The 25696-nt window shown below is 46.3% G+C and overlaps 1 protein-coding gene and 1 pseudogene across 4 annotated transcripts; one reads left to right on the forward strand and one right to left on the reverse strand.

Moving 5' to 3' along the window:
* The first annotated feature begins 1785 nt into the window (after window positions 1-1785).
* On the forward strand, window positions 1786-21001 carry ABHD4 (abhydrolase domain containing 4, N-acyl phospholipase B). Of its 4 annotated transcripts, XM_059913833.1 has the most exons (8): window positions 1877-1974; window positions 3788-3838; window positions 5592-5680; window positions 6781-7153; window positions 7306-7460; window positions 9216-9327; window positions 18603-18789; window positions 19513-21001. In XM_059913833.1, coding segments are annotated over exons 2-8 (1008 nt in total). In that variant the 5' UTR covers window positions 1877-1974; window positions 3788-3836; the 3' UTR covers window positions 19603-21001. The 4 variants fall into 4 exon arrangements, with proteins under 4 accessions (XP_059769815.1, XP_059769816.1, XP_059769817.1 ...); XM_059913832.1 differs by lacking the exons at window positions 1877-1974; window positions 3788-3838 and adding an exon at window positions 1786-1867; XM_059913834.1 differs by lacking the exon at window positions 3788-3838.
* On the reverse strand, window positions 12738-13978 carry LOC132359575 (eukaryotic translation initiation factor 4E-like; annotated as a pseudogene).
* Window positions 21002-25696: the final 4695 nt, after the last annotated feature.

Below are 25696 nucleotides of genomic sequence, written 5' to 3' on the forward strand. Positions count from 1 at the left end.
GGTGGCAAAAGATAGAAAGCCTATGTTAACCACTAGAGCAGCCTGTTTCTTTACTTTTTTTTTTTTTTTTTGGCCACGCTGCGCGGCCTGTGGGATCTTAGTTTCCCGACCAGGGATTGAACCCTGCAGATTGAGTCAGCAGTGAAAGCTCAGAGTCCTAACCACTGGACTGCCAGGGAATTCCCTGTGTTTCTTTACTTTTGATAATGGTGTTCTTAGTGCCTAACATAATGCTTGGCTTTGAATAGGTATGTATATAATAATAATATGGTAACTTTTTAGCATAAACAAGTGTACTAAATGTTTATTTGAATTATCTTGGTTAATTCTTACAAGACACAAGACAGAAGAAGAAAATTAAAGAGATGCTAAATAATTTACCCACAAGCATGCAGTAGAGAAATGGTAAAACCAAAATTGACCTGCACCCAGAATTCATTGAACTTCAGCATCTGAAGTGCTTCCTATAATTGCAGCTTTTAGCATCAAACCAAACCAAATGAATTAGAATCTCAGCGGGTAGGGATTTGGAAACCTGAATTTTTAACAAGCCAGCCAGATGATTGTAATGCACCCTTAAGTTTAGGACCACTCTGCTTTGTTGTAAGAATGAATGAGAGACAGGTCCTCTGCTATTTGTACTAATTTGCCCCACATCTTACAAATTCCTAGACCCCTAAAGTCTATAAATGTCTATTCTCTTAAACTTCAATCCCTTGTAATGCTAATCAGATCAGTTTAACACTGTGTTACAAGAAAGAAGAAATCTCAGAATCTCCTGAGTCCTGCAGGAAGGCTAAAAAAAAAAAACCACCTTGACAAACCCCTACAACCAGCACTCTCCCACCCACCATCCACTATCTCTAGTCTGGTTTTAACCTAATCAAGAGGATGACCACTCCAGGGACATCAGGCCCTGTTTACCAGTTCAGGTAAGTTCTGGAGTCAGTTACGATCTGACTCCTCTGCTGAGCAAGCCAATCAGGACCTCTCTCTCTCCAGCCCCCATCCCAGCTACCTAAAGCGGACTCACCCCTGTAGGCTAGTCCTTCAACTGCTCCCCCCTGGGGAAGTGGAGGCAGGGACCCCAAACTGACGGAGACCTGGGGTTGAGCCACCTTGTCTCTGGGAACCAGGCTGGGGCCAAAGACAACCCCAGAGCAGAGGAATGCTCATCTTGGCCTGTGTGGCTTACGTTTAGGGTGGCCAGATAAAGTACAGGATGCCCATTTATGTCCTAAACATTGCATGGGACATGCTTACTCCAAAAAAGTATTTGCTGTTTATCTGCAATTCAACTATAACTAGGCGTCCTGGTTTTTATTTGCGAAATTTGGTAGTCTACTTGGGCCACAGGCTCTCAGACCCTTTGTAGGAGCGTTCAACGGTTGGTAGTGTCTCCACAAACATCTTGAGCATCTGATTAGAAGGAACACTAAGGGGTGGACTTGAGGGGATGGGGTGGCTACAATAGGGAAGCCCAATGGGTGTGTGGGAGCGTGCAGGGGTAGTTAAGTCACTTTTTAATTATCAGAGAGTAGAGGTTTGATGGAGCTCCTGTGAGGGACTCGGTAGTTTCAGTACTACTTATCTCCCTCACTGTCCCCAAATGTGTGACCAGGACTACTGTCCTATTTTGTGACGCTCTCAGAGACATCTCATGTGTCCCGGCTGTCCCAGCCGGCTGGGTTCAGAGCCCCAGCCCGCGTCCTGAGGCCCCTCCTCCCCGTTCGCGGCGCTGGCCACGCCCCACTTTGCTCTCCTACCCTATTCTGGGTCAGCTGGTGCTGGCGTCAGGCGGAGGGATGGGCTGGCTCAGCTCGACCCGGCAGGGCTTGTTTACTATGGCTGATGATCTGGAGCAGCAGTGAGTTAATCCTGTCTCTTTCTCTATCTCTATCTCTGGGCCATGAACCTGGGACTGTCTGTGGCTGAGGAACAGTTTTAGACACCTTCCAGACTTTCCTTTTTCAGGTCGGCTTCAGGGGAGGGCTGGGGGTTGCGTTTGGTTGCTTTCCTTTTGCCCAGAAGATGCGGCAGCAGAGTCAGGGGAGCGATGGAAGAGAACGCTTTCTACAGCCCAGCGGTTCTGACTTTCCACTTTAGTGTTCGCGTTCATTCCTTGCTCCCCTCTAGTCTATGTACCCTGGGATTAGATTTAGTGGTGATGTCTCAGACCCCCCAAAGCAAGCGTGTGGACGCGGGTGCGGGGCTAACAGCCAGGTCTGCTCGTCTGGATTTGCTCCAGGACGGGAGGCAGGGATGTGGGAAGAGCCTCGCTTAGCCCAGCCCTGCACGGGTAAGGCGTGGCAAGCGGAGAGAGGGCTCCACTGCGCTGGGATTGGTCTGGGTTAAATAGGCTTGCAAGTTTCACTCGCTCTCGCCAACCGAGGCGCTTAGTCGCTGGCAATCCTTGTTGATAGTTTTTAAACATCATAACAATATCCTTAATGCTGCGGTTTCAGAATTAGAGCTTTGGGAATTTGTTAACACCGTCTCAAGGACATCAAGTTTGGGGTGCCACCTGTAGGTGGTGTGACAATCAGTTCACAGTCTGATAGGAGCAAGGAAAAGTTGCTTGGAGAATGACTCAGCTTCCAGCCAAGCGGGGTGCGGGGGGGGGGGGCGGGGGGGCGTGTTCACCAAAAATGGCCCTTTCCTGGATCCCGTGTTCCCACTTGTTCCCCCCTTTTCAGAGCTGCTTGCAAAACTAATTAACGTTATGACAATAATAGCTTCCTGGGCTTGAAGGAACTGCCCGGGAGAGTGGTGTTTTCCAAAATGATGCTTCCAAGAGGAGATTTACAATAGCTACAATGACTTAGAGAAATAGACTATTAGAGCTGGCAGAGATTCAGGTAGTTCAGTTCCTTTTTACAGGTGAAGAATCCAGGGCCCAAAGAAGTTAGGAGACCTCAAGATCACAGCGGTTTAGAACAGTCTTCTTGCCCAGCACAGAACCCCTTCTGCCTCACCCACCATCAGGATAAAGGCACCCTAAAGGGAAGAGACCACCCCAACCAGGCTAAGTTCGTGGCTAAGCGGCTGCTCTGCTTCTTGCCTCAATTCCCCAGCCCAGCCCTCATCTCCCCAGTGGTATTGAGCAGATAGTGTGCCAGGGACTATTTCCAGCGCTCTACCAGTAGCATTTTTGGTGAAGAAGAGAGGAAAAGCTCTCCCTGAAGAGTATCTGCAGAGTAGCCCTTGATGCTGTTCCTTAGAACAACATTTCTCCTGAGTGCTGCTTTGGGCAGATATAAGGCAATGTGGGGTCCAGATGACATGCCCTAACTTGTCACAGTCTCCGTGGGGCGGAGGGAAAGTTTGTCTCTTAAGACTGGCAACATTCTGTGGTCTTGGTGCCAGTGCTTCAAGCCTATAAGGAATTCCAGAGGAATATTCGAAGGGTTCTGAGTCTTCGTAGGACTGGATTGACTGAGAGTGACAGCTCTCATCTGGCTAAAGCCATTGATGGACCAGTTTCAGCTGCAACCTCAGTATTTCTTTCAAACCTCAGTCACTGAGATTTGCTACTTGCAAAACACTGGGAATATAGATAGCTTATGATTTAGCTGGGGAAAAGAACATTTATTGGGAGTTTATCTTGTGCTAGGCATTTCTCTGTGCATTAATTCATTTGATCTTTATAACAACCCTATGAGGTAGATACTATTATTACCTCCCTTTAAAAATGAGGAAACTGACAGAGAAGGCTAAATAATGTGTCCAAAGACTCATTGCTGGTGAGTGGCAATGCCAGGATTAGAACTTCAGTCTCTGGCTTTAGGTCACACCTCCTTTCAGGAAACAGACAAGTGTGGAACTGTGCTTGTATAATGTGAGTATTCGTGTGTGGCCTTGAAAAAATAAGGCGAAACCTGGATTTGAGATCTAGGTTCTAGTTCTGCTTCTTTTTCTAACTAGCTGTATAACCTCTTTGGGCATCATTTTGCTCATCTGTAAAATAAAGAGGCTGGACTAGATTTCTAAGGAACTATTCTAATCTAAAATTCTGCACTTCAAATGATGTAGCAAGATGCCCAATGTGTGCCAAGGGGGGGTTGGTAATAGTTCCCCTCGCTCCCCCACAGAATGCCCCTGCTTGACTGTTCTGATGTTTACAGGCCCTTTCTGTAACTGGTGGTGTGGATCCTGAAATCCACTTCATCCAGACAGAGTTCAAGAAAAGAGAAATACCATATGGGATGGAAAAGGAATAATAAAAGCTCATTCGGTGAGCATCTGTTTTGTCCCAGGCGCCTTATGAGGTCCCTTCCATATCTAGATGCTCAAAGACAGGTTATTTAACAGGCCAACACCATTCTGCTTGTAAATGATATTACTGTGACTTAGATCCAGGGTGTTTTTTTTTTTTTTTTTTAAGCATGTTATTTTTGGTTTTGTTTGTTTATTATTTATTTATTTATTTATTTTTGGCTGCATTGGTCTTCATTGCTGCACGTGGGCTTTCTCTAGTTGCGGCGAGCAGGGGCTACTCTTCGTTGTGGTGCGCGGGCTTCTCATTGCAGTGGCTTCTCTTGTTGCAGAGCACGGGTTCTAGGTGCGCAGGCTTCCGTAGTTGTGGCACGTGGGCTCAGTAGTTGTGGCTCGCGGGCTCTAGAGTGCAGGCCCAGTAGCTGTGGCGCACGGGCTTAGTTGCTCCGCGGCATGTGGGATCTTCCTGGACCAGGGCTTGATCCCGTGTCCCCTGCATTGGCAGGTGGATTCTAAACTACTGTGCCACCAGGGAAGTCCCTAGATCCAGGGTTTTAAAAAATTATTCCACAACAACTGCTACTTTCAACCTCTACCCTGCAATGACTTAAAGTCCCCTGGGTATAAAGTAGAAAGCAAGATAGGTTATCTTATCTGTTTTACTGCATGCCATTGGAGGTGATGACATGTGTGAGCTTTCTACTCATTTTATAATCTGGAAACAAGGCCAAGGGCAACGTTTGTCCTGTCAGGGAATCACAGCAGGACTTGAACCCAGGTCTCCCTCATCCTTCTCCCTGCCTATCCCATCATGTCATTCAAGGCTGGACTGATTGATTGCCTGAGAGCCCAACTGGGCACTGACACAGTGCTCTGTACTTTCAGGGGCTTGGAAGAGGGCACACACGAACCCTGGTGCCCTGCCAGGAGGGCAGGTGGCATGGGAATTTGCCCTACTCTAAAGGAACATACAGTCCTAGGGATGGCAAAGGAGAACTGAAACATTAGTTAAAAGTTGGCTTTTTTTCCCCTTGTAACCTCCTTGAACATTATAATAACCAGTAACAAAGGGGAGTTGTAAAGCTCAAATGAGATAAAAAAATGTGAAAGGGCTTTGTAAACTGTGAAGTGTCCTGCACATGGTATTCTGAGTATCTGTTGAAACAAAGGGCATGTTGTTGTTAATAACCATTTATCAGAGAAGAGTAACAGTCTATCAGGCAACCAGGGAATTGCTGACTGCCATAGGGGCAGGTTTCCCGAGCCTGGAAACACCCTGCGCCCTGATAACTCTTTTGTAACTAACTGCCAGCAAGCCTGAGAGCATCAGTGTTTCCAGCTTTGCCAGTGAGTGTCTCCGTGTCTCCCTGTCCCAGGCCTCAAGGCTGGCTGAGCAGCTGGCTGCCCACTTGGCGCCCCACTTCCATGTCTCAGCTGAAGAATGTGGAAGCCAGGATCCTCCAGTGTAAGTAGAAGGGACACTCGTCCCACCTCCCTCGGGAGGCCCAGGATACAGGATCTTCCCGGGGACTGGCACACTGAGCCCACTGATTCCTGATTGACAATGCTTGGGGTGGGAGGAAGGGATGTCTGTGACTGGAGGGAAAAGATTTGCCCAGAGGACACACATTCCATGATAGTGGTTCCTTGACATCTCCCTCCCTGTCCATCATGCTGGTTTCTGTCTCATCCCACAACTTCACCTCAAACCCTGTACCAGCTATTAACATACAGCATGTATAAATGTACACATTCTCTCCTTTACTTCTTCCTTCTCCTATTCTTTTCTTTTGCCATCTCTCCCTTTCTCATCAAACACACAAGCACTTCTTAGATTTACCATCTTCCTACCCAAGGACCAGCAGTCCTGTATTGTCTAATATTACTATTCCTTGTGTTCTGCCCAGTTAGCACCCCCCCAACCCCGCCATCCAGTTACCAAACAAGATCCTTGGGCCACATCTCCCCATGTTCCTCATATGATCTTCCCCGCCCTGTAGCCACTGCCCCAGCCATGGCTACCCTCTCTCTTATGGGCTGGGTTAAGTACAACCACAGAAGAGCCACAGTTTTCAAGCCTTTCAAGCTGTCTGGGCTCCAGGTGACTTCCCCTCAGCAGCTCTGTCATGTGACTGCCTTCACACCAGCAAAGCAAGCATTGCCCACCTTGGTCTGTCCCAAAGAGGGACCTGGCTCAACACTCCCAGATACCTTCAGTGAGGACACTACTGTCCATGGGTCAAGCCCCAAGCACACACAGGTACAAGACTGATAGATGCTGAAGCTCTGTGGGGTCAGTGGGGTCACTGCCACCGTGGACCCAAAGGGACCCAAACAGCCTCAAGGAATAAGATGGCCCCTCTTAATACCTACAGACTAGACGGTCTACAAATTGTACTTGGAGTTGAACTCTTAGGACGTAGGGTCAGAGAGTTGTGAAAGGAAAGGCAAGGGAGGTCAGGAAGGGTTTGGGGATGAGAGAGAGCTGAAGAGCGGGAGTCCAGGCAAAAGGATGACGCTGTCAGCACACAGTCTGATCGCTCTGCCCTGGACCCCTCTCCCCAGGCCTCCAGAACAAGTTCCTGGCCCGATACGTGTCCCTCCCAAACCAGAACAAGATCTGGACGGTGACAGTGAGCCCTGAGCTCAGGGACCGCACCCCCCTGGTGATGGTGCATGGCTTTGGGGGCGGCGTGGGCCTCTGGATCCTCAACATGGATTCACTGAGCGCCCGCCGCACTCTGCACACCTTCGATCTGCTCGGCTTCGGGCGAAGCTCTAGGCCAGCGTTCCCGAGGGACCCAGAGGGGGCCGAGGACGAGTTTGTGACCTCGATAGAGACATGGCGGGAGACCATGGGGATCCCCAGTATGATCCTCCTGGGGCACAGCCTGGGAGGATTCCTGGCCACTTCCTACTCAATCAAGTACCCTGACAGGTAAGGAAGAGCCACCCATCTCCATCACGACGACTCCTCGCCTTGCTGGGAAACTTCCGGTATTTGTTTCCAATAGTTCTCTTCCTGGGTGATTTAAGGGCTGTGATACCTTCAAGCAAAGACAGCTTGACTCCTCCTTTTTCCTCCTTTAGAGTTAAACACCTCATCCTGGTGGACCCATGGGGCTTTCCCCTCCGACCAACTGACCCCAGTCAGATCCGTGCACCCCCGACCTGGGTCAAGGCTGTGGCCTCTGTCCTAGGGCGTTCCAATCCACTGGCTGTTCTTCGAGTAGCTGGACCCTGGGGTGAGTAGCCTGTAGATGGAAAACTGTCTCCTCAAACCACGGCTGTCCCATTCTAGAAGCCCCACTGCACCTGGACTCTCAGCATCCCCTCTTGTTCAGGAAAAGTGGGAATCGGCCTAACATTGTTATTTAAAGCTGTTAATCTGGACCAGATGTCTTTGTCTGCAGTTTCAGAAGGTTCTTTTTTTCCTCCATCTGCATGGAAAAAGCTTTTCCATGCGAGAGCCAGATGGAGCAGAACTGCTACTCTGTGCCCCAGAGAGAGAGGAAGGGGCCATGAGGTGACTCTTCCTCTGCTGAGTTTCTGTGCTCCACGTTTATGGCAGCCTGTTGGTGTTTCAGCGTGGTCACCACTGCTGGATCCCATCCCTGCAGCTCACCCAGCACCTGTTGCCAGGAGAGGTCAGGACCAGAGCCTCCAGCCTAGCCCACAGTGGCAGGCAAGCTCCTGCCCCAGTCAGACACCACGTCTTCACCACTTAGTAGCTGTCAGCAAACCCTGTGAGTGAAGGGAGGGAAGGAAGGGGGAGCCAGCCAGAGCGAATGGGATCAGTATGCCCCGGCCTTCTGACCTCACACTGCTAGCACCCTCCCTATCTGGGGAGCCTTTTACTCTGATAAAGAGAAAAGCAGATTCCCTTTATGGAAAAGATTGGTGGCCATCTATTTTGCACTGATGGCTTATATATACACAGTAATGTTCAATAGCCAATTATTATGAATTAATTGCTATTGGCTGAATAAGAGTTATCTCTCTAGGCCCTTCAAGAGAAACAGAATGGCTCTGGATAAAAGAGAAAAATGAGCACTTGAGCAGAAGGTAGGAGTTTGGGGAGAAAGGAAGGAAAGCAAGAGACACAGGTGCCAAAGGATACTAAATGCGCAGAGGGCTGACCTTCTTAGGGCACCCAGCACTTTGCACTCCAGCAGACCTTCTATAATCCTTTTACAGGGAGAAGCCCTGCTCTAACCACTCTCCCCATTGCTGGACTTGCCTCTGGCCAGGTCCATGCGTGGGCATCAGAGCTATTATGGTTGGGGAGGTTGGCTGGCGGCCATGCAGGAGGACCAGGGCCCAGGGGATCCCGGCTTTGCCTCCCTCTCACCCCTTGCTTCTCACACAGAGAGAGCAGACCGGGAGAGAGAGGCCAGAAGCTGATCATTCATTAGGCCCAATTTTTACAGTGTGTTTCAAGTGCCCTACTGCTTGTGTATGTACTATTTAAAGAAAGGTGAAGGGAACAGATTGCTCTAAAACTGTGCCCCGAGTCTGAGATGCCAGTATTAGGTTTACCTCTTCACTCGTATTCTATTACAGGCCTGAACATGAGAGGGCTCTTGGGAGGTGGTCTGGTTTCATCCACTACCTTCAGAAGATTAAACGGCCATAAAGGGTCTCGGGGAGAAAGAGAACATAGCTCAGACTGTAAAAGCAAAGCATCTCAACCATGGACTCCTGTGGGGCTTGTAATCCTTGGAGAGAAAGATCTTGGGACTTCATTGAGCTGCAGATAATTCTGGTTCCTCAGTGACATTAGACTGTCTAAATTCTTTGGCAACTAACTGACTCTCATTTGTAGTCACCTGGAGCTTCCCAAAAGACTTGCATGCTCTGTCTGCCACTATAACATTAAGTGTACAAAGCAAACAAACCCTTAGGAGAAATAATGTTTGGTTAAAGTTGTTAACACATACAAAGGCAGGAGTTTTTCCTCCCTATTCAAATCGGCCTCTCCACGTTCTGTCCCCTCCCAGGGCCCAGCCTGGTACAGCGATTCCGACCAGACTTCAAGCGCAAGTTTGCAGACTTCTTTGACGATGATACTATATCAGAGTATATCTACCACTGCAATGCCCAGAATCCCAGGTGAGGGCAGCTTCCAGAGTCAGCTCAAGGTCGATGGGTTGGCAGCTAAAACTCCAGCTGCTGGAAAACTCCAGAACTGTCCCAGGATCATTCTGTGCTGTATTTCTTCTTCCACAGAGCTCTCATTCAGTTAGGGGAACATAGGCATTAGCAGGCTTGGTGGTTTCCAGAGACTTTCCCAGGCATAGGCACAAAGGGATGGAGAAGATAATAGATTAATTAAACATGCCGCCTGTCTCTAGAGGAGGACCCTTACTCTTCCCTGGAGATAGGCAGTTAGCCTGACAGGCAAAAAGTCTGGAAAACATTTCCAAAGATCTTTTTTTTTTTTTTTTAATTTATTTATTTATGGCTGTGTTGGGTCTTCGTTTCTGTGCGCGGGCTTTCTCTAGTTGGGGCAAGCGGGGGCCACTCTTCATCGCGGTGCGCAGGCCTCTCACTGTCGCGGCCTATCTCGTTGCGGAGCATAGGCTCCAGATGCACAGGCTCAGTAATTGTGGCTCACGGGCCCAGCTGCTCCGCGGCATGTGGGATCTTCCCAGACCAGGGCTCAAACCCGTGTCCCCTGCATTGGCAGGCAGATTCTCAACCACTGCGCCACCAGGGAAGCCCCCGATCTTTTTATTTTTTAACTGAAAAAGTGATATGAACATGGTATTTTTTTTTAATTTTATTTATTTTTTTATACAGCAGGTTCTTATTAGTCATCCATTTTATACACATCAGTGTATACATGTCAGTCCCAATCGCCCAATTCAGCACACCACCATCCCCACCCCCCTGCCGCTTTCCCCCCCTTGGTGTCCATAAGTTTGTTCTCTACATCTGTGTCTCAATTTCTGCCCTGCAAACCGGTTCTTCTGTACCATTTTTCTAAGTTCCACATATATGCATTAATATACGATATTTGTTTTTCTCTTTCTGACTTACTTCACTCTGTATGACAGTCTCAAGATCCACGTCTCAACAAATGACCCCATTTCGTTCCTTTTTATGGCTGAGTAATATTCCATTGTATATATGTACCACAACTTCTTTATCCATTCGTCTGTTGATGGGCATTTAGGTTGCTTCCATGACCTGGCTATTGTAAATAGTGCTGCAATGAACATTCGGGTGCATGTGTCTTTTTGAATTGTGGTTTTCTCTGGGTATATGCCCAGCAGTGGGATTGCTGGATCATATGGTAATTCTATTTTTAGTTTTTTAAGGAACCTCCATACTGTTCTCCATAGTGGCTGTATCAGTTTACATTCCCACCAACAGTGCAAGAGGGTTCCCTTTTCTCCACACCCTCTCCAGCATTTGTTGTTTGTAGATTTTCTGATGAAGCCCATTCTAACTGGTGTGAGGTGATACCTCATTGTAGTTTTGATTTGCATTTCTCTAATAATTACTGATGTTGAGCAGCTTTTCATGTGCTTCTTGGCCATCTGTATGTCTTCTTTGGAGAAATGTCTATCTAGGTCTTCTGCCCATTTTTGGATTGGGTTGTTTTTTTAATATTGAGCACATGAGCTGTTTATATATTTTGGAGATTAATCCTTTGTCCATTGATTCATTTGCAAATACTTTCTCCCATTCTGAGGGTTGTCTTTTTGTCTTGTTTATGGTTTCCTTTGCTGTGCAAAAGCTTTTAAGTTTCATTAGGTCCCATTTGTTTATTTTCGTTTTTATTTCCATTACTCTAGGATGTGGATCAAAAAAGATCTTGCTGTGATTTATGTCAAGGAGTGTTCTTCCTATGTTTTCCTCTAAGAGTTTTATAGTGTCCGGTCTTACATTTAGGTCTCTAATCCATTTTGAGTTTATTTTTGTGTATGGTGTAAGGGAGTGTTCTAATTTCATTCTTTTACATGTAGCTGTCCAGTTTTCCCAGCACCACTTGTTGAAGAGACTGTCTTTTCTCCATTGTATATTCTTGCCTCCTTTGTCAAAGATAAGGTGACCATATGTGCGTGGGTTTACCTCTGGGCTTTCTATCTTGTTCCATTGAACTATGTTTCTGTTTTTGTGCCAGTACCATATTGTCTTGATTACTGTAGCTTTGTAGTATAGTCTGAAGTCAAGGAGTCTGATTCCTCCAGCTCCATTTTTTTCCCTCAAGACTGCTTTGGCTATTCGGGGTCTTTTGTGTCTCCATACATATTTTAAGATTTTTTTGTTCTAGTTCCGTAAAAAATGCCATTGGTAATTTGATAGGGATTGCATTGAATCTGCAGATTGCTTTGGGTAGTATAGTCATTTTCACAGTACTGATTCTTCCAATCCAAGAACATGGTATACCTCTACATCTGTTGGTATCATCTTTAATTTCTTTCATCAGTGTCTTATAGTTTTCTGCATACAGGTCTTTTGTCTCCCTAGGAAGGTTTATACCTAGATATTTTATTCTTTTTGTTGCAATGGTAAATGGAAGTGTTTCCTTAATTTCTCTTTCAGATTTTTCATCGTTAGTGTATAGGAATGCAAGAGATTTCCATGCATTAATTTTGTATCCTGCAACTTTACCAAATTCATTGATTAGCTCTAGTAGTTTTCTGGTGGCATCTTTAGGATTCTCTATGTATAGTATCATGTCATCTGCAAACAGTGACAGTTTTACTTCTTCTTTTCCAATTTGTATTCCTTTTATTTCTTTTTCTTCTCTGATTGCCGTGGCTAGGACTTCCAAAACTATGTTGAATAATAGCGGTGAGACTGGACATCCTTGTCTTGTTCCTGATCTTAGAGGAAATGCTTTCAGTTTTTCACCATTGAGAATGATGTTTGCTGTGGGTTTGTCATATATGGCCTTTATTATGTTGAGGTAGTTTCCCTCTATGCCCACTTTCTGTAGAGTTTTTATCATAAATGGGTATTGAATTTTGTCAAAAGCTTTTTCTGCATCTATTGAGATGATCATATGGTTTTTATTCTTCGATTTGTTAATATGGTGTATCACATTGATTGATTTGCATATATTGAAGAATCCTTGCATCCCTGGGATAAATCCCACTTGATCATGGTGTATGATCCTTTTAATGTGTTGTTGGATTCTGTTTGCTAGTATTTTGTTGAGGATTTTTGCATCTATATTCATCAGTGATATTGGTCTGTAATTTTCTTTTTTTGTAGTACCTTTGTCTGGTTTTGGTATCAGGGTGATGGTGGCCTCATAGAATGAGTTTGGGAGTGTTCCTTCCTCTGCAATTTTTTGGAAGAGTTTGAGAAGGATGGGTGTTAGCTCTTCTCTAAATGTTTGATAGAATTCACCTGTGAAGCCATCTGGTCCTGGACTTTTTTTTTTTTTTTTGCACAAAATTAATGTTTATTCCACCTTTGTGTCATATTCCTGGATCCTTCACCAATGTCACATGAGGAAAAAAACAAAAGCAAAACAAATGAAAAACTGAAATCAGAATCAATCACTAATGTTATCAAGTAGGGAAACAAATAAATTAACATCTAGCAGCCATCAGCAAGAGTACAGCACAGACAATGCTGTAAAAAGAAACAAAGAAAATTGTTAGAAAACTGTATGCATCATACTCTTTCAAACCAGCAAAATATGCTCCTGCATACAGTGGAACATAAACAGAATCGTTCTCTTGTAAGGTATAGAAATGCAAATTCTTTTCTTTAATATTTTAGATGGGTCAAATGTGTTTGTAATCGTTAATTCTTTTAAGCTATTACAGAGTGGGCCAGGAACACATTTATGGATTCTGGGGACGATGTGTACTGTAATTCTTTGATTGGGATAGTGGACACTCTAGCCAAAATTTAAAAAAAAAAAAAAATATGAACACAGAAATACAAGACAAAGGCGAATGAGACTTCTCTTATATCTTAGCAACATTTAGATGGAAATCAAATTTAAATGCAGTCCACTCTGCTTTTGAAGAGGCTTTGGTTCAGCTCCCAAATCTCGATTGCTTGACGCAGTCTCCTATGAGAATACTCAGAAGGTGTCTTCTTAAACAACAAACCTATTTTTAGTGGTGGAGCTACTCTTAGTAGCTGTGTCTGCATGGGACTGATAACCAATCACTATCTTTGGAGGAGGTCCTAACCTTTCCTTGTATACCCTCCCTATATGTGTAACAGCTTCTCTGTTTTCACATTCAGTAGTCCATATTGCTATTTTATCACCTTTAGCTCTAACATTAACCACAGCTCCACATACATCATCACTGTAGTCATAAAAAGATTCTCCAATAAGGCACAGCAGTGTCTCTAGCCAAAAGCGATTGAGGTCACTTCGTCTCTACTGTTTGTTCAATGTAATTAGCCATCGTTCTCCTCGTTTGTTTTTCTCATCTTCCCACATAGGCTCAATACCATCCTTAAAAAGTGAGTAGTCACAGCCAGGCATTAAATTACTAGACAACTGGATATGGTTGTACAGAGCCTAAAAGTCTCAACAGTATCAAACTTAGAGATCAGCCAAAGGTTTGCTTGCCAAGTTTTGCTTTTATCATTTTTAAAAAACCAGAGTGCCCATCTGTTCTGTAAAGGATGTTTAATATAGTGTTCTGGGTTAGCAACCTCCTGATTAGATTCTGTTTTCTCTTCTTCTGTAGGTGGGGGATTAGAAGTAGGGGTGGTTTCCGGTTCCACAGTCGCCATCTTAGATCGATCTCCCTGGACTTTTGTTTGTTGGAAGATTTTTAATCACAGTTTCAATTTCATTACTTGTGATTGGTCTGTTCATATTTTCTATTTCTTCCTGGTTCAGTCTTGGAAGGTTATACCTTTCTAAGAATTTGTCCATTTCTTCCAGGTTGTCCATTTTATTGGCATAGAGTTGCTTGTAATAGTCTCTTAGGAAGCTTTGTATTTCTGTGGTGTCTGTTGTAACTTCTCCTTTTTCATTTCTAATTTTATTGATTTGAGTCCTCTCCCTCTTTTTCTTGATGAGTCTTGCTAATGGTTTATCAATTTTGTTTATCTTCTCAAAGAACCAGCTTTTATTTTTATTGATCTTTGCTATTGTTTTCTTTGTTTCTATTTCATTTATTTCTACTCTGATCTTTATGATTTCTTTCCTTCTGCTAACTTTGGGTTTTGTTTGTTCTTCTTCCTCTAGTTCCTTTAGGTGTAAGGTTAGATTGTTTATTTGAGATTTTTCTTGTTTCTTGAGGTAGGCTTGTATGGCTATAAACTTCCCTCTTAGAACTGCTTTTGCTGCATCCCATGGGTTTTGGATCGTCGTGTTTTCATTGTCATTTGTCTCTAGGTATTTTTTGATTTCCTCTTTGATCTCTTCAGTGATCTCTTGGTTATTTAGTAATATAGTGTTTAGCCTCCATGTGTTTGTGTTTTTTACGTTTTTTCCCCTGTAATTCATTTCTAATCTCATAGCGTTGTGGTGAGAAAAGATGCTTGATATGATTTCAATTTTCTTAAATTTACTGAGGCTTGATTTGTGACCCAAGATGTGATCTGTCCTGGAGAATGTTCCATGTGCACTTGAGAAGAAAGTGTAATCTGCTGTTTTTGGACGGAATGTCCTATAAATATCAATTAAATCTATCTGGTCTATTGTGTCATTTAAAGCTTCTGTTTCCTTATTTATTTTCATTTTGGATGATCTGTCCATTGGTGTAAGTGAGGTGTTAAAGTCCCCCACTATTATTGTGTTACTGTTGATTTCCTCTTTTACAGCTGTTAGCAGTTGCCTTATGTATTGAGGTGCTCCTATGTTGGGTGCATATATATTTATAATTGTTTTATCTTCTTCTTGGATTGATCCCATGATCATTATGTAGTATCCTTCCTTGTCTCTTGTAACATTCTTTATTTTAAAGTCTATTTTATCTGATATGAGTATTTCTACTCCAGCTTTCTTTTGATTTCCATTTGCATGGAATATCTTTTTCCATCCCCCTCACCTTCAGGCTGTATGTGTCCCTAGGTCTGAAGTGGGTCTCTTGTAGACAGCATATATAGTGGTCTTGTTTTTGTATCCATTCAGCAAGCCTGTGTCTTTTGGTTGGAGCATTTAATCCATTCACATTTAAGGTAATTATCGATATGTATGTTCCTATGACCATTTTCTTAATTGTTTTGGGTTTGTTTTTGTAGGTCCTTTTCTTCTCTTGTGTTTGCCACTTAGAGAAGTTCCTTTAGCATTTGTTGTAGAGCTGGTTTGGTGGTGCTGAATTCTCTTAGCTTTTGCTTGTCTGTAAAGCTTTTGATTTCTCCATCGAATCTGAATGAGATCCTTGCTGGGTAGAGTAATCTTGGTTGTAGGTTCTTCCCTTTCATCACTTTAAGTATATCATTGCCACTCCCTTCTGGCTTGTAGAGTTTCTGCTGAGAAATCAGCTGTTAACCTTATGGGAGTTCCCTTGTATGTTATTTGTCGTTTTTCCCTTGCTGCTTTCAATAATTTTTCTTTGTCTTTAATTTTTGCCAATTTGATTACTATGTGTCTCAGTGTGTTTCTCGTTGGGTTTATCCTGTATGGGACTCGCTGCGCTTCCTGGACTTGGGTGGCTATTTCCTTTCCCATGTTAGGGAAGTTTTCGACTATAATCTCTGCAAATATTTTCTCTGGTCCTTTCTCTCTCTCTTCTCCTTCTGGGACCCCTATAATGCGAATGTTGTTGCGTTTAATGTTGTCCCAGAGGTCTCTTAGGCTGTCTTCATTTCTTTTCATTCTTTTTTCTTTATTCTGTTCCACAGCAGTGAATTCCACCATTCTGTCTTCCAGGTCACTTATCCGTTCTTCTGCCTCAGTTATTCTGCTATTGATTCCTTCTAGTGTAGTTTTCATTTCAGTTATTGTATTGCTCATCTCTGTTTGTTTGCTCTTTAGTTCTTCTAGGTCTTTGTTAAACATTTCTTGCATCTTCTCGATCTTTGCCTCCATTCTTTTTCCAAGGTCCTGGATCATCTTCACTATCATTATTCTGAATTATTTTTCTGGAAGGTTGCCTAGCTCCACTTCATTTACTTGTTTTTCTGGGGTTTTATCTTGTTACTTCATCTGGTACATAGCCCTCTGCCTTTTCATCTTGTCTATCTTTCTGTGAATGTGGTTTTTGTTCCACAGGCTACAGGATTGTAGTTCTTCTTCCTTCTCTGAACATGGTATATTTATAAAGAAAAAAAAAAAAGAAAGTCTTCTCCTGTCCCAGACCTGTAATTCCTGAATCTTCTTGTTATTTTAGGTCTGAGATATCATGTGACATTGCTTCAGGGAACCTCTCATATATCTTCCTTTGCACACATATGACTGTATCTCTAGACTACATTCCTACAAATAGAACTGCTGATGGAAAGGTTATGCATTTAAAAATCTAATTATGTGCACCTTGAAATACTTACTGTTGGGATACGAATGCCTTCCCTCTCTTTGGGGGATTTGGGGATATCCACAGAATCTCTAGAATTTTATATCTATGACAACTCAGACATAGGCCCCACAAGCCTGCTGATTTACAGTCTTGACAACTGCCATCCAGGGCAGAGATAGGGAGGTAGTCCTCCCCTCGGGCAGTGCCATGTGAGTGGCTGATACCATGAGGCACCACCTCTGAGGGGGCCTCACCCCACGCTACTGGGAGGCATCTCAGGGGAGCCAAGGTCATTGGGAGCAGCAGCACTGCCCTGCCTCATTTCAGGACTGTTCAGCCTAAAGCTGTGAAGCAACTGGGGTTTTGCATTCCAGCAGTACTGTCTGAGCATTAGCGTCAAACCCAGACAGGTTTCAGGCAGCGTGGGAACTGTCCATCCAACATTCCTCAGGAGCCCAGCTGATTGAAGGGCCCTGCTTAAGCAGCAGTATAGAAACTCAGCTCAACAGTCAAATCAGGGAGCCCCCTGCTTCCTGCTCTCGACTCCTCTCAGCCCCCACTGGGCTCAGTGCCAGTCTCATACCCTCTGAGGCCCTGCAGGCCCACCCCTAGCCCTTTCCTCAGAGCATTCCCCAGCCCCAGACCCAGTTCCGTATAATGAATGGCCTCCCAATCTAAGCCACAGAGTATATAATCACACAGCTCATTCAGGTCCTAGAAGAAGCAGAGATGACATCAGTGATAACCAGCCCCTTCCCCCAAACCCCATCACTCAATTTTATAAGCCCCTGAGTCTTTCTGAGTTGTAACCCTCATGAGCTCGTGGTAACTCTTACCATTCCCTTGGAAAACATACGATTTGGCCAAAGAATAATATTTGGGGGATGGGGTACCTACTTTGCTTCACCTAAATTTAGGGGCTTTGTACATATTTTCATTTTCTTCACAATAACCTAATAAAGTGGGTATAATTCCTCCCAGCTTGTAAATGAGAAAATTAAGGTGTATTCTTGTTTACATGACTTGCTTAGAAACTACAGCCAGGATTTGAACTCATGTCTCTCTGACTCCAGAGTCCATGATTTTTCCACTATGCTGCACTGTCTTAAGGAGGAACCCTGTTTCTGGTGGCCTGTGCAGAACCCAGGCTCTCCTTCATCTCAGGGGTGCAAAGGAGACTGGGGATATAATTCCCGAACAGGCTGAGCCTGCTGGGCGGCAGTGTCCCCAACCTCTCCTGCTTCCCAGGAGAGCAACCTGGACAGCTGGCTTCTGCCCCAGCCTTGCAGACCCCTGTGACACAGCCTTGGTTAGCTCTCCCTAAGGAAATGGCCAGGGAGCAAAGGAGATCAGATTGGCCGTCATTGCTTCTCAAGTCACACAAACTGCTGCTCCCCCCAGGTCCTCACAAGACTGATTTCATTCCATTCTCCTCAGCAAACCCTTTGTGCTTCTGTAGTACTTGCTCATCAGAGCCCACCCCAAGTGAACCCCTTGACTCTCTCCTTCAGCCCCAGGAAGCCAAGTCCCTAGTCTGTGTTCTCCTAGAACTCTGCCACCCTTTCATAATTCTTGGGAAATGTGAAGTTAAGTTAATCATATAATTCATTATTTATGCCTGAAGTATGAGGAAAATGTGAGCTCCAGGAGGGCAGGCACTGCATCTGTCTTGTTCATATGTCCCCACCCTCAGCTCCGGGATGCCACATAAATATTTGTTGAATAAATAGTAACCTATTAGGCTCTTGGATAATTCTCAGTGCCATGGGGTTTTCACAAGTTCCACAAGTTTTCACAACTCATCTGTGATAGGAGCCTCTGGAGATTCAGTCCTGTCTCCTAATCTTCCTAATATTTAATGAGCCCAGTGCTGGGCTCTGAGAGGAACACAAAGAATGACAAAGATACTGCCCCAGCCTCTGAGACCAACAAATTGACATTTTAGGCTGTGGCGTTTATTCATTGCCTCACCCTGTTTTGCTTCTTCAGTGGGGAGACGGCATTCAAAACCATGATGGAGTCCTTCGGCTGGGCCCGGCGACCCATGTTAGAGCGAATTCACTTGATTCAAAAAGAAATGCCCATCACCATGATCTATGGGGCTAACACCTGGATAGACACCAGCACGGGAAAAAAGGTGAAGCTGCAGCGGCCAGATTCCTACGTCCGAGACATGGTATGTTGGCCATTGGAGGAGCAGGATTGAGGTGGAAACACTGCAACATCCCATCACGTGTTGATTGACCCAGAGTAGCTGAGTCAGGGTAGCAAACGGTGATGGGAGAGTCAGGGGGGAAAGGAGTGGACAGGTTGAGCTACGGCAGTGGATTTGAAAGGGTTGGCTCTCTGTAAAATCATAATTAGGAGCTTCTCACTTCTGTGTAGCTCAGTTCAGCTGAAAGGCAGATTCTTGTCCAGTAGTCAGGCACAGGCACCACGCTGTCCCTCCACCCCCTGTAATTCCCACCCCAAAGCAGAGCTGGGAACTGTAGAGGCTGACGTGAAGCCTTCCCACCACACTCCTCCGACACTACCCCCCGCCGTTTTTCCTTACCCCCTCCCCCCTCATTTGCTAATGAGTATGCTTAATTAGGCTGGTGCCTGATGGGCCCTGCTTTAGTGGACATGTGGATGACATGAGCAGGTCGGTGGAGGGGCTGGTGTGGAAGGAGAGATAAAATCAAGCGCCATAGGAGAAGTAAGGATGGGATATTGGGATTCACTGACTCCCACAGGGAAGTGCCAAGATCTGGGGAGAAAGGTGGACTGTTGTCTTAGGTAAAATAAGTGCTCATGGGCGACGGGCAAGCAGTCTTAAGGGAAAAAGAAATGGTGCAATAGCTTTCCAGTGCCTTGAATAAAGGGCTGTCCCACCCCTGGTGGGGTCCTCCATCCACAGGAGATCGAGGGCGCCTCACACCACGTGTATGCGGACCAGCCACACATCTTCAACGCAGTGGTGGAGGAGATCTGCGACTCGGTTGATTGAGCTGCTCTCCCTAGAGGGCGAGGAGAAAGCCAGAGAGTCACTCTCACCTCCCTGTCTCCTTACTTACCCCTCTGTCCTTTCCTGACCAACTAACATGTGCCAGCCAGGCAGAGTCTCGGGCTGTCCCCGGGGCAGGACCAGAGAAGGAGAGCACTCCTCTCTACGCTAAGGTCTAGAGGCAAAAGCCACAAGTGGCCTTGAGCTCCCCACCCCAGGGAAGAACATAAAGGCTTGCAGAGTGCCACCCCATTCTCTCCATGCCGAGTGTTACCCAGGTGTGGCTATGAAGGGTCACACCAAGCCGCATCCCCCCTGTGCCAAAGGGAGGGCGGCCGCCTCCCCTGGGCGAAGGAGAGGCTCTCAGTAGCCTTTCCTGGCTCTGGAGTGTGTGGGGGGTAGGTTCCGTGCAGGAATATCTTCCTGCCCCATCACCCCCGGCCCCCCGGCCATGCCAGTTCTGTCTGGAGTCTGGTTGGGACTGGTTCCCACTTAAGTACCAAGAGCAGGTCCTGCAGCTCCCGTGACCTGAGAGGTCGTATCCAAAGCCCTCGTTAACAGAGGAGGCCCAGGGCAGGGCAAGGCATGGCTGGTCCATGGCGAGACAGCTCTGTTCCAGGAGAGCTAGGGCTGGCACCCGGGTCTGCTGAGAGCCTGTGCTCACGGCAGACTCTGTTTGCCAAGGTTTGAGGCGGGCACCGTTGCCATGGGGCTGGTCCTGGCTGAGGATAAGCCCAACCCAGCCCCGCGTTCCAGCCTCATTGTACGGGGGTGCTGTTTGCCTGCCCTGTGTCTCAGCCCCAGCTGCCTAAGCTGGGAACACTCAAGTGCTTCCTTCCTGCCCCCTCTTCCTCCCGCTGGGAGGCCTCTGGGCCTCCCTCTGTGCCTTGGGCCCTGAAGCCCCACCCATAGTGTTGAGAAAGGTGGCCCCTGGTGGAGAGAAGGGAAAGGCCCTTCAACCCTGAGCCGTGTCTGGATCCCCATCCTCTCTAGTATCCGCAGGGTTTTTCTACCTGCCCCCGGAGCTGGGGCTCACGTGCGCCTCCGCCCAGGGTCCAGTGGGGAGCCTCCAGCCGGCAGTGGTCTGTCCTCATCAGCCACAGGATGGTTCTCACTGCCTGGCCCTCCATCCCTGCCACCTGTCCTTCTGGTCTCCAGCTCATCAGCCCCCGACCCCCTCCCCCCCGTCACTCTCTCCCAGGGGCTGGTTCCAGGTGCTGCTCCGAGGTTCTGGGCAGTAGGCTGGGCCTGGCCCCAGAACCAGGGCAGCTCCTGCCTACTCCTTCACTTTTGTAAAGCCAACCCTTTCACCAGAATAGTATTAACTCCTGGTGCTTTGTACTACTGGTCCAGCTGCCTTGGGCTCCTTTTCTATATTAATAAAGAAATGAGTCAAAACTGCCTTTGGTGATGATGTTTAATATTGCTCCAACAAGAGTGGTGCTGAATTCACAACAGCTCCTGTGACGCCTGAGTCAGAGAAGGGGGCCCCGAGAGGTACCCACGCACAGGCCACTCCACTCCCTCTCCCGTTTAGTGCAGCATCTGCCCCCTGAGAGGATGGATAAGGGCTGGATGGGCCAAGCCCCAACTGACAGGAGGAGAATTAGGCTGAACTTGGTGCTCCCTACTGCCCATTAAATAGCCCTATCATCTGAAGTTCACCTTGGCCTTCACCTGGACTGCTCGCTAGGGCCTATTCTGACTCCTACTCATCCTCAACCTCAGCTCAAATATTCCTTCTGCAGGGAAGCTTTCCTCTGAGCCCCTAGACTAGACTTGCACCCCCTCTTCTGTGTCTCCGTGGCACACTCGAATGCCCCTTGGTAAAACTCATAAACTTGTAGTCACTTGTTTCGTGTCTGTCTTTCCTCCCTCGATCACAAGCTGCTTAAGGACAAGGGGCACATCTGGCACCTAGTTCATGTTCAGTAGATGTTTATTTTGATTGAGCCAAGGGAAGTGAGGCATGCCAAGTGTTCAGACATGTTCAAATCATTACCAGCGGTGCCTGCTGTGCTGGCTGACTCCAGCTAGGCCCAGAATTTAACAGCTCAAAATGGCACTTAATCCTACACTTGTCATCATGAATGAATGAATGAACAAATGAATGGAACTCCTGGGTATAATTACAAAGCTCTGGTCTATCCCAGGACCCTGCATATTCTCTGACTGAAGATTGCTTGATGGCCAACACCTGCCATATGGAGGCGAGGGCAGGTTTTTGCTTTTGTTTTTGTTTTGGCCTTGCCACTCGGTTTATGGGATCTTAGTGCCCCAACCAGGTATCGAACCTGGGGTCCCAGCAGTGAGAGCGCCGAGTCCTAACCACTGGACCACCAGGGAAGTCCTGAGGGCAGGTATTTAGAGCCAAGCACTAGGGCTGTGATAGTGAAGAAATGTGGTCCCTGCCTCTATGCGAAATTACATTCTACATGAAGACTCGTGTTTAATCAGATTATTACATCAATTAGTAAAAAATTGCAACTGAAAAGTGCAGCCCTTGAGAGGTTGGGAAGTGGGGGGGGGGGGGTCCCTGGGGAAGTGATGACAGCTGAGCCGGAAGGAAGAGCAGGTGAAAGGAGTGGGGGGGGCGGGTCTGTGGAGAGACCTATTAGCAGGAACAATGGCTGTGAAATGAGGTGGGGTGCGGATCCAGTCCTGTGGGTCCTCTGGCTGTGAGAAGAATGTGTTCATCCTAAAAGCGATGGAAAGAAATAACTGGAGCAGGACTTCCCTGGCGGTCCAGTGGTTAAGACTTCATGCTTCCACTGCAGGGGCACGGGTTTGATCCCAGGTCAGGGAACTAAGATCCCGCATGCCGCGCGGTGCAGCCAAAGGAAAAAAAAAAAAAGAAAGGAAAAAGAAAAAAATAATAACTGGAGTGAGGGTCAGGGTAGGGTGGGGAGTGTGACAGAATCTGACTTGAGACTGGAAATGACCACTCTGGCTGCTGTGTTGAGTACCGATTGGAGGGGGATGAGTCCCTGCAGGGGAAACTTTGAGGCCGCTGAGTGGTCCAGGCCAGTGATGCTGGTAGCTTGGACTTGGCCAGTGACTAGTGGACATGCAGAGAAGATGCAGGAAATGTTTAGGAGGTAAAATCAAAAAGACTTGATGTCAGTGCTGAGTGCTGCTACCATCCCCTTGCAGGAAGGGCCAAGTGAGGCAGTAGTCAGCAAACCCACTCACATCACAAAACAATCTAGGATATTTTTTTAAATATAGATTCCTGGGCTGTATACCCCAGAGTTTGATTCAGTATACCTGGGTGGAGTTTGACCATGTCATCTGCATTTAAACACATTCCCTAGAAGATTCTGAGGCCCCCTGTCTGCAGGTACTGGTCTAAGGGACCCTGTGTCTCTGACCCTTGACCCAGAAGATCCATGTGGAAAAGTAGGGCCTATGGCCCTGTAAGTTCATCTCCTGTTCGCTCCTCTCTTTGGGAGGCGCATAACATGCTGATCTGATTTTCCCAAACCCAACGCAATGCAAACACATCCTCAGGAGTAGGTACAAGAAGAGTCTAAGGGTACAAATGAACTTATTTACAAAACAGGAATAGAGGGCTTCCCTGGTGGAGCAGTGGTTAAGAATCCGCCTGTCAATGCAGGGAACACGGGTTCGATTCCTGGCCTGGGAAGATCCCGCATGCCGCGGAGCAACTAAGCCCGTGTGCCACAACTACTGAGCCTGCGCTCTAGAGCCCGCGAGCCACAACTCCTGAAGCCCGCGCGCCTAGAGCCCGTGCTCCGCAACAAGAGAAGCCACCGCAATGAGAAGCCCATGAACCGCAACGAAGAGTAGCCCCCGCTCGCCACAACTAGAGAAAGCCCACGCGCAGCAATGAAGACCCAAAACAGCCAAAAATAAATAAAATAAATAAATTTAAAAAAAAAAAAAAAAAAAAAACAGGAATAGAGTTACAGATGTAGAGAACAAACTTATGGTTACCGGGGGGGAAAGGAAGAGGGGATAAATTGGGAGACTGGGATTGACATATACACACTACTATATATAAAACAGATAACTAATAAGGACCTACTGTATAGCACAGGGAACTCTACTCAGTACTCTGTAATGACCTATTTGGGAAAAGAATCTAAAGAAGAGTGGATATATGTATATCTATAACTGATTCACATTGCTGTACAGCAGAAACTAACACAACATTGTAAATCAACTATACTCCAATAAAATCTTTTTTTTTAGAGTCTGAAGAAGGTCACCCAGAGCGCCCCGTTTACACTACCATGCCCAAACACATGGATGCATGCAAGCATGTTCACACACGCACACACACACACACACACACACACACACACACTCCATCTGACTGGGGCATTCCTAACATTCCCAGGGCTGGGACTAAGAAGTCGCTATGAACATACCACCCAATCAGCACCTTTCCTGGTGGGTTCTAAGGATTTATGGTAACAGTTCATGCTATAAACTCGGGCTCCTCAAAGGCCTAGCAGTTTACAAGGAGGGATTCCACAGATAGACATAAAGGGCTGTGACTAACTCCAGACCCAGAAGGTCTTGCACTGTTCAGTGGCTAGCAGGAAATGTGCTAAATATAACTTCCTCCTCGGGAGATAGACACTGAAATATGTGTGCTAAAAATGCAGTCTGGTTTCATTGCCAAAAGGGTGGTGAAATCTTGACGAATACCTCTGTCCACTCTGGCATGTCACGCTGAAAGCTCACAGCTGCAGGTTCAGTTTGTGAGCAGATAGAAAATAATCCTATTGGCTGATAACAGTGTCCAATGAACGGTGCAAAACATCACTTTTCTCATCATGTGACCTGTCAGTTCACACCGAGTCCTTCTTAGATGGAGTCTGGAGGGTCCTTTGTCTCTAATCTCCACCCCCTCCCCCAGGGTCCTGGTCTATCTGGAAGAAGCAAGTGAGATGCTTGAGGTTTTGAGGGTCCGTCCCAACCCCATCCAGGTGAAATAGCTCAAGATGAACCATTTCTTCACTTGCTCATGTTGACTGTTTTTCACAGCATAAGCTCAGCATTATTATACTAGAAAAGCCTTTGCCTTTATCCTACTAAACATCACTCTTCACTAGGGTTCAGGAGGAAAGACAATCTCAGCTTGGCACTTGCGAGAATAATGAATTCCTAGACAGAATACTAAGGAGGATTCATTGATGCCAACAGACGCACAGAGTCTTCCCCCAACCCAGGAAGACAAGACCGCATTCTCCTGGTTGGCGACTCTGTAATGGGGTGGGAGGAGCCCTCTGCAGACCTGACCTTGCTAATGATGCTCCGTCCTCCAGTGTGTTCTGACGCCTGATGCAGAGTTTGTTATAGGCAACCTCATGTTTTAGTTGATACACGTGAGAACAAATTATACAACCAGAAGAAACCTGGGACAAAGAGGACTCTGAAGGACATGGGGTTGCAGACAATATTTTCATCTCCTCAGTGCAAAGTGTCTGACTTTGGAAAAGAAAGAGCACGAGGCTGACACCTGACAACTGATGTAGTGTCAAGAACAGAGTTTGGAGGAGGGCTTGTGACTTAAGACAAAAGATTTATGGACCTTTGATAAATTATAAGGTAACTAAAAAAATGGACATTATGTACTTCCCAAAATTTTCAAGGAAAAAGTGTCCAAATGAAGCTGCTTAAACATGTATTACATCAGTGGTTTCCTACACGGGTCTGCAGACTGGAGCTGGTCCATGACAAAGGATTTCTGGTCTATGATGAAATAATTTTTTTTCAATATTTTTAAATTCTGAAATTATGTCCTTTCTAACTCTACCAAGATTTTTTTTTTTTTTTGGCTGTGTTGGGTCTTTGTTGCTGCGCACGGGCTTTCTCTAGTTGTGGAGAGTGGGGGCTACTCTTCGTTGCAGTGCGAGGGCTTCTCATTGTGGTGGCTTCTCTTGTTGCGGAGCACAGGCTCTAGGCGCACGGGCTTCAGTAGTTGTGGCTCGTGGGCTCAGTAGTTGTGGCTCACAGGCTCTAGAGCACAGGCTCAGTAGTTGTGGTGCACGGGCTTAGTTGCTCCGTGGCATGTGGGATCTTCCCAGACCAGGGCTCGAACCTGTGTCCCCTGCATTGGCAAGCA

This window comes from Balaenoptera ricei, chromosome 2, assembly GCF_028023285.1.
Source record: "Balaenoptera ricei isolate mBalRic1 chromosome 2, mBalRic1.hap2, whole genome shotgun sequence".
Lineage (NCBI taxonomy): Eukaryota > Metazoa > Chordata > Mammalia > Artiodactyla > Balaenopteridae > Balaenoptera > Balaenoptera ricei.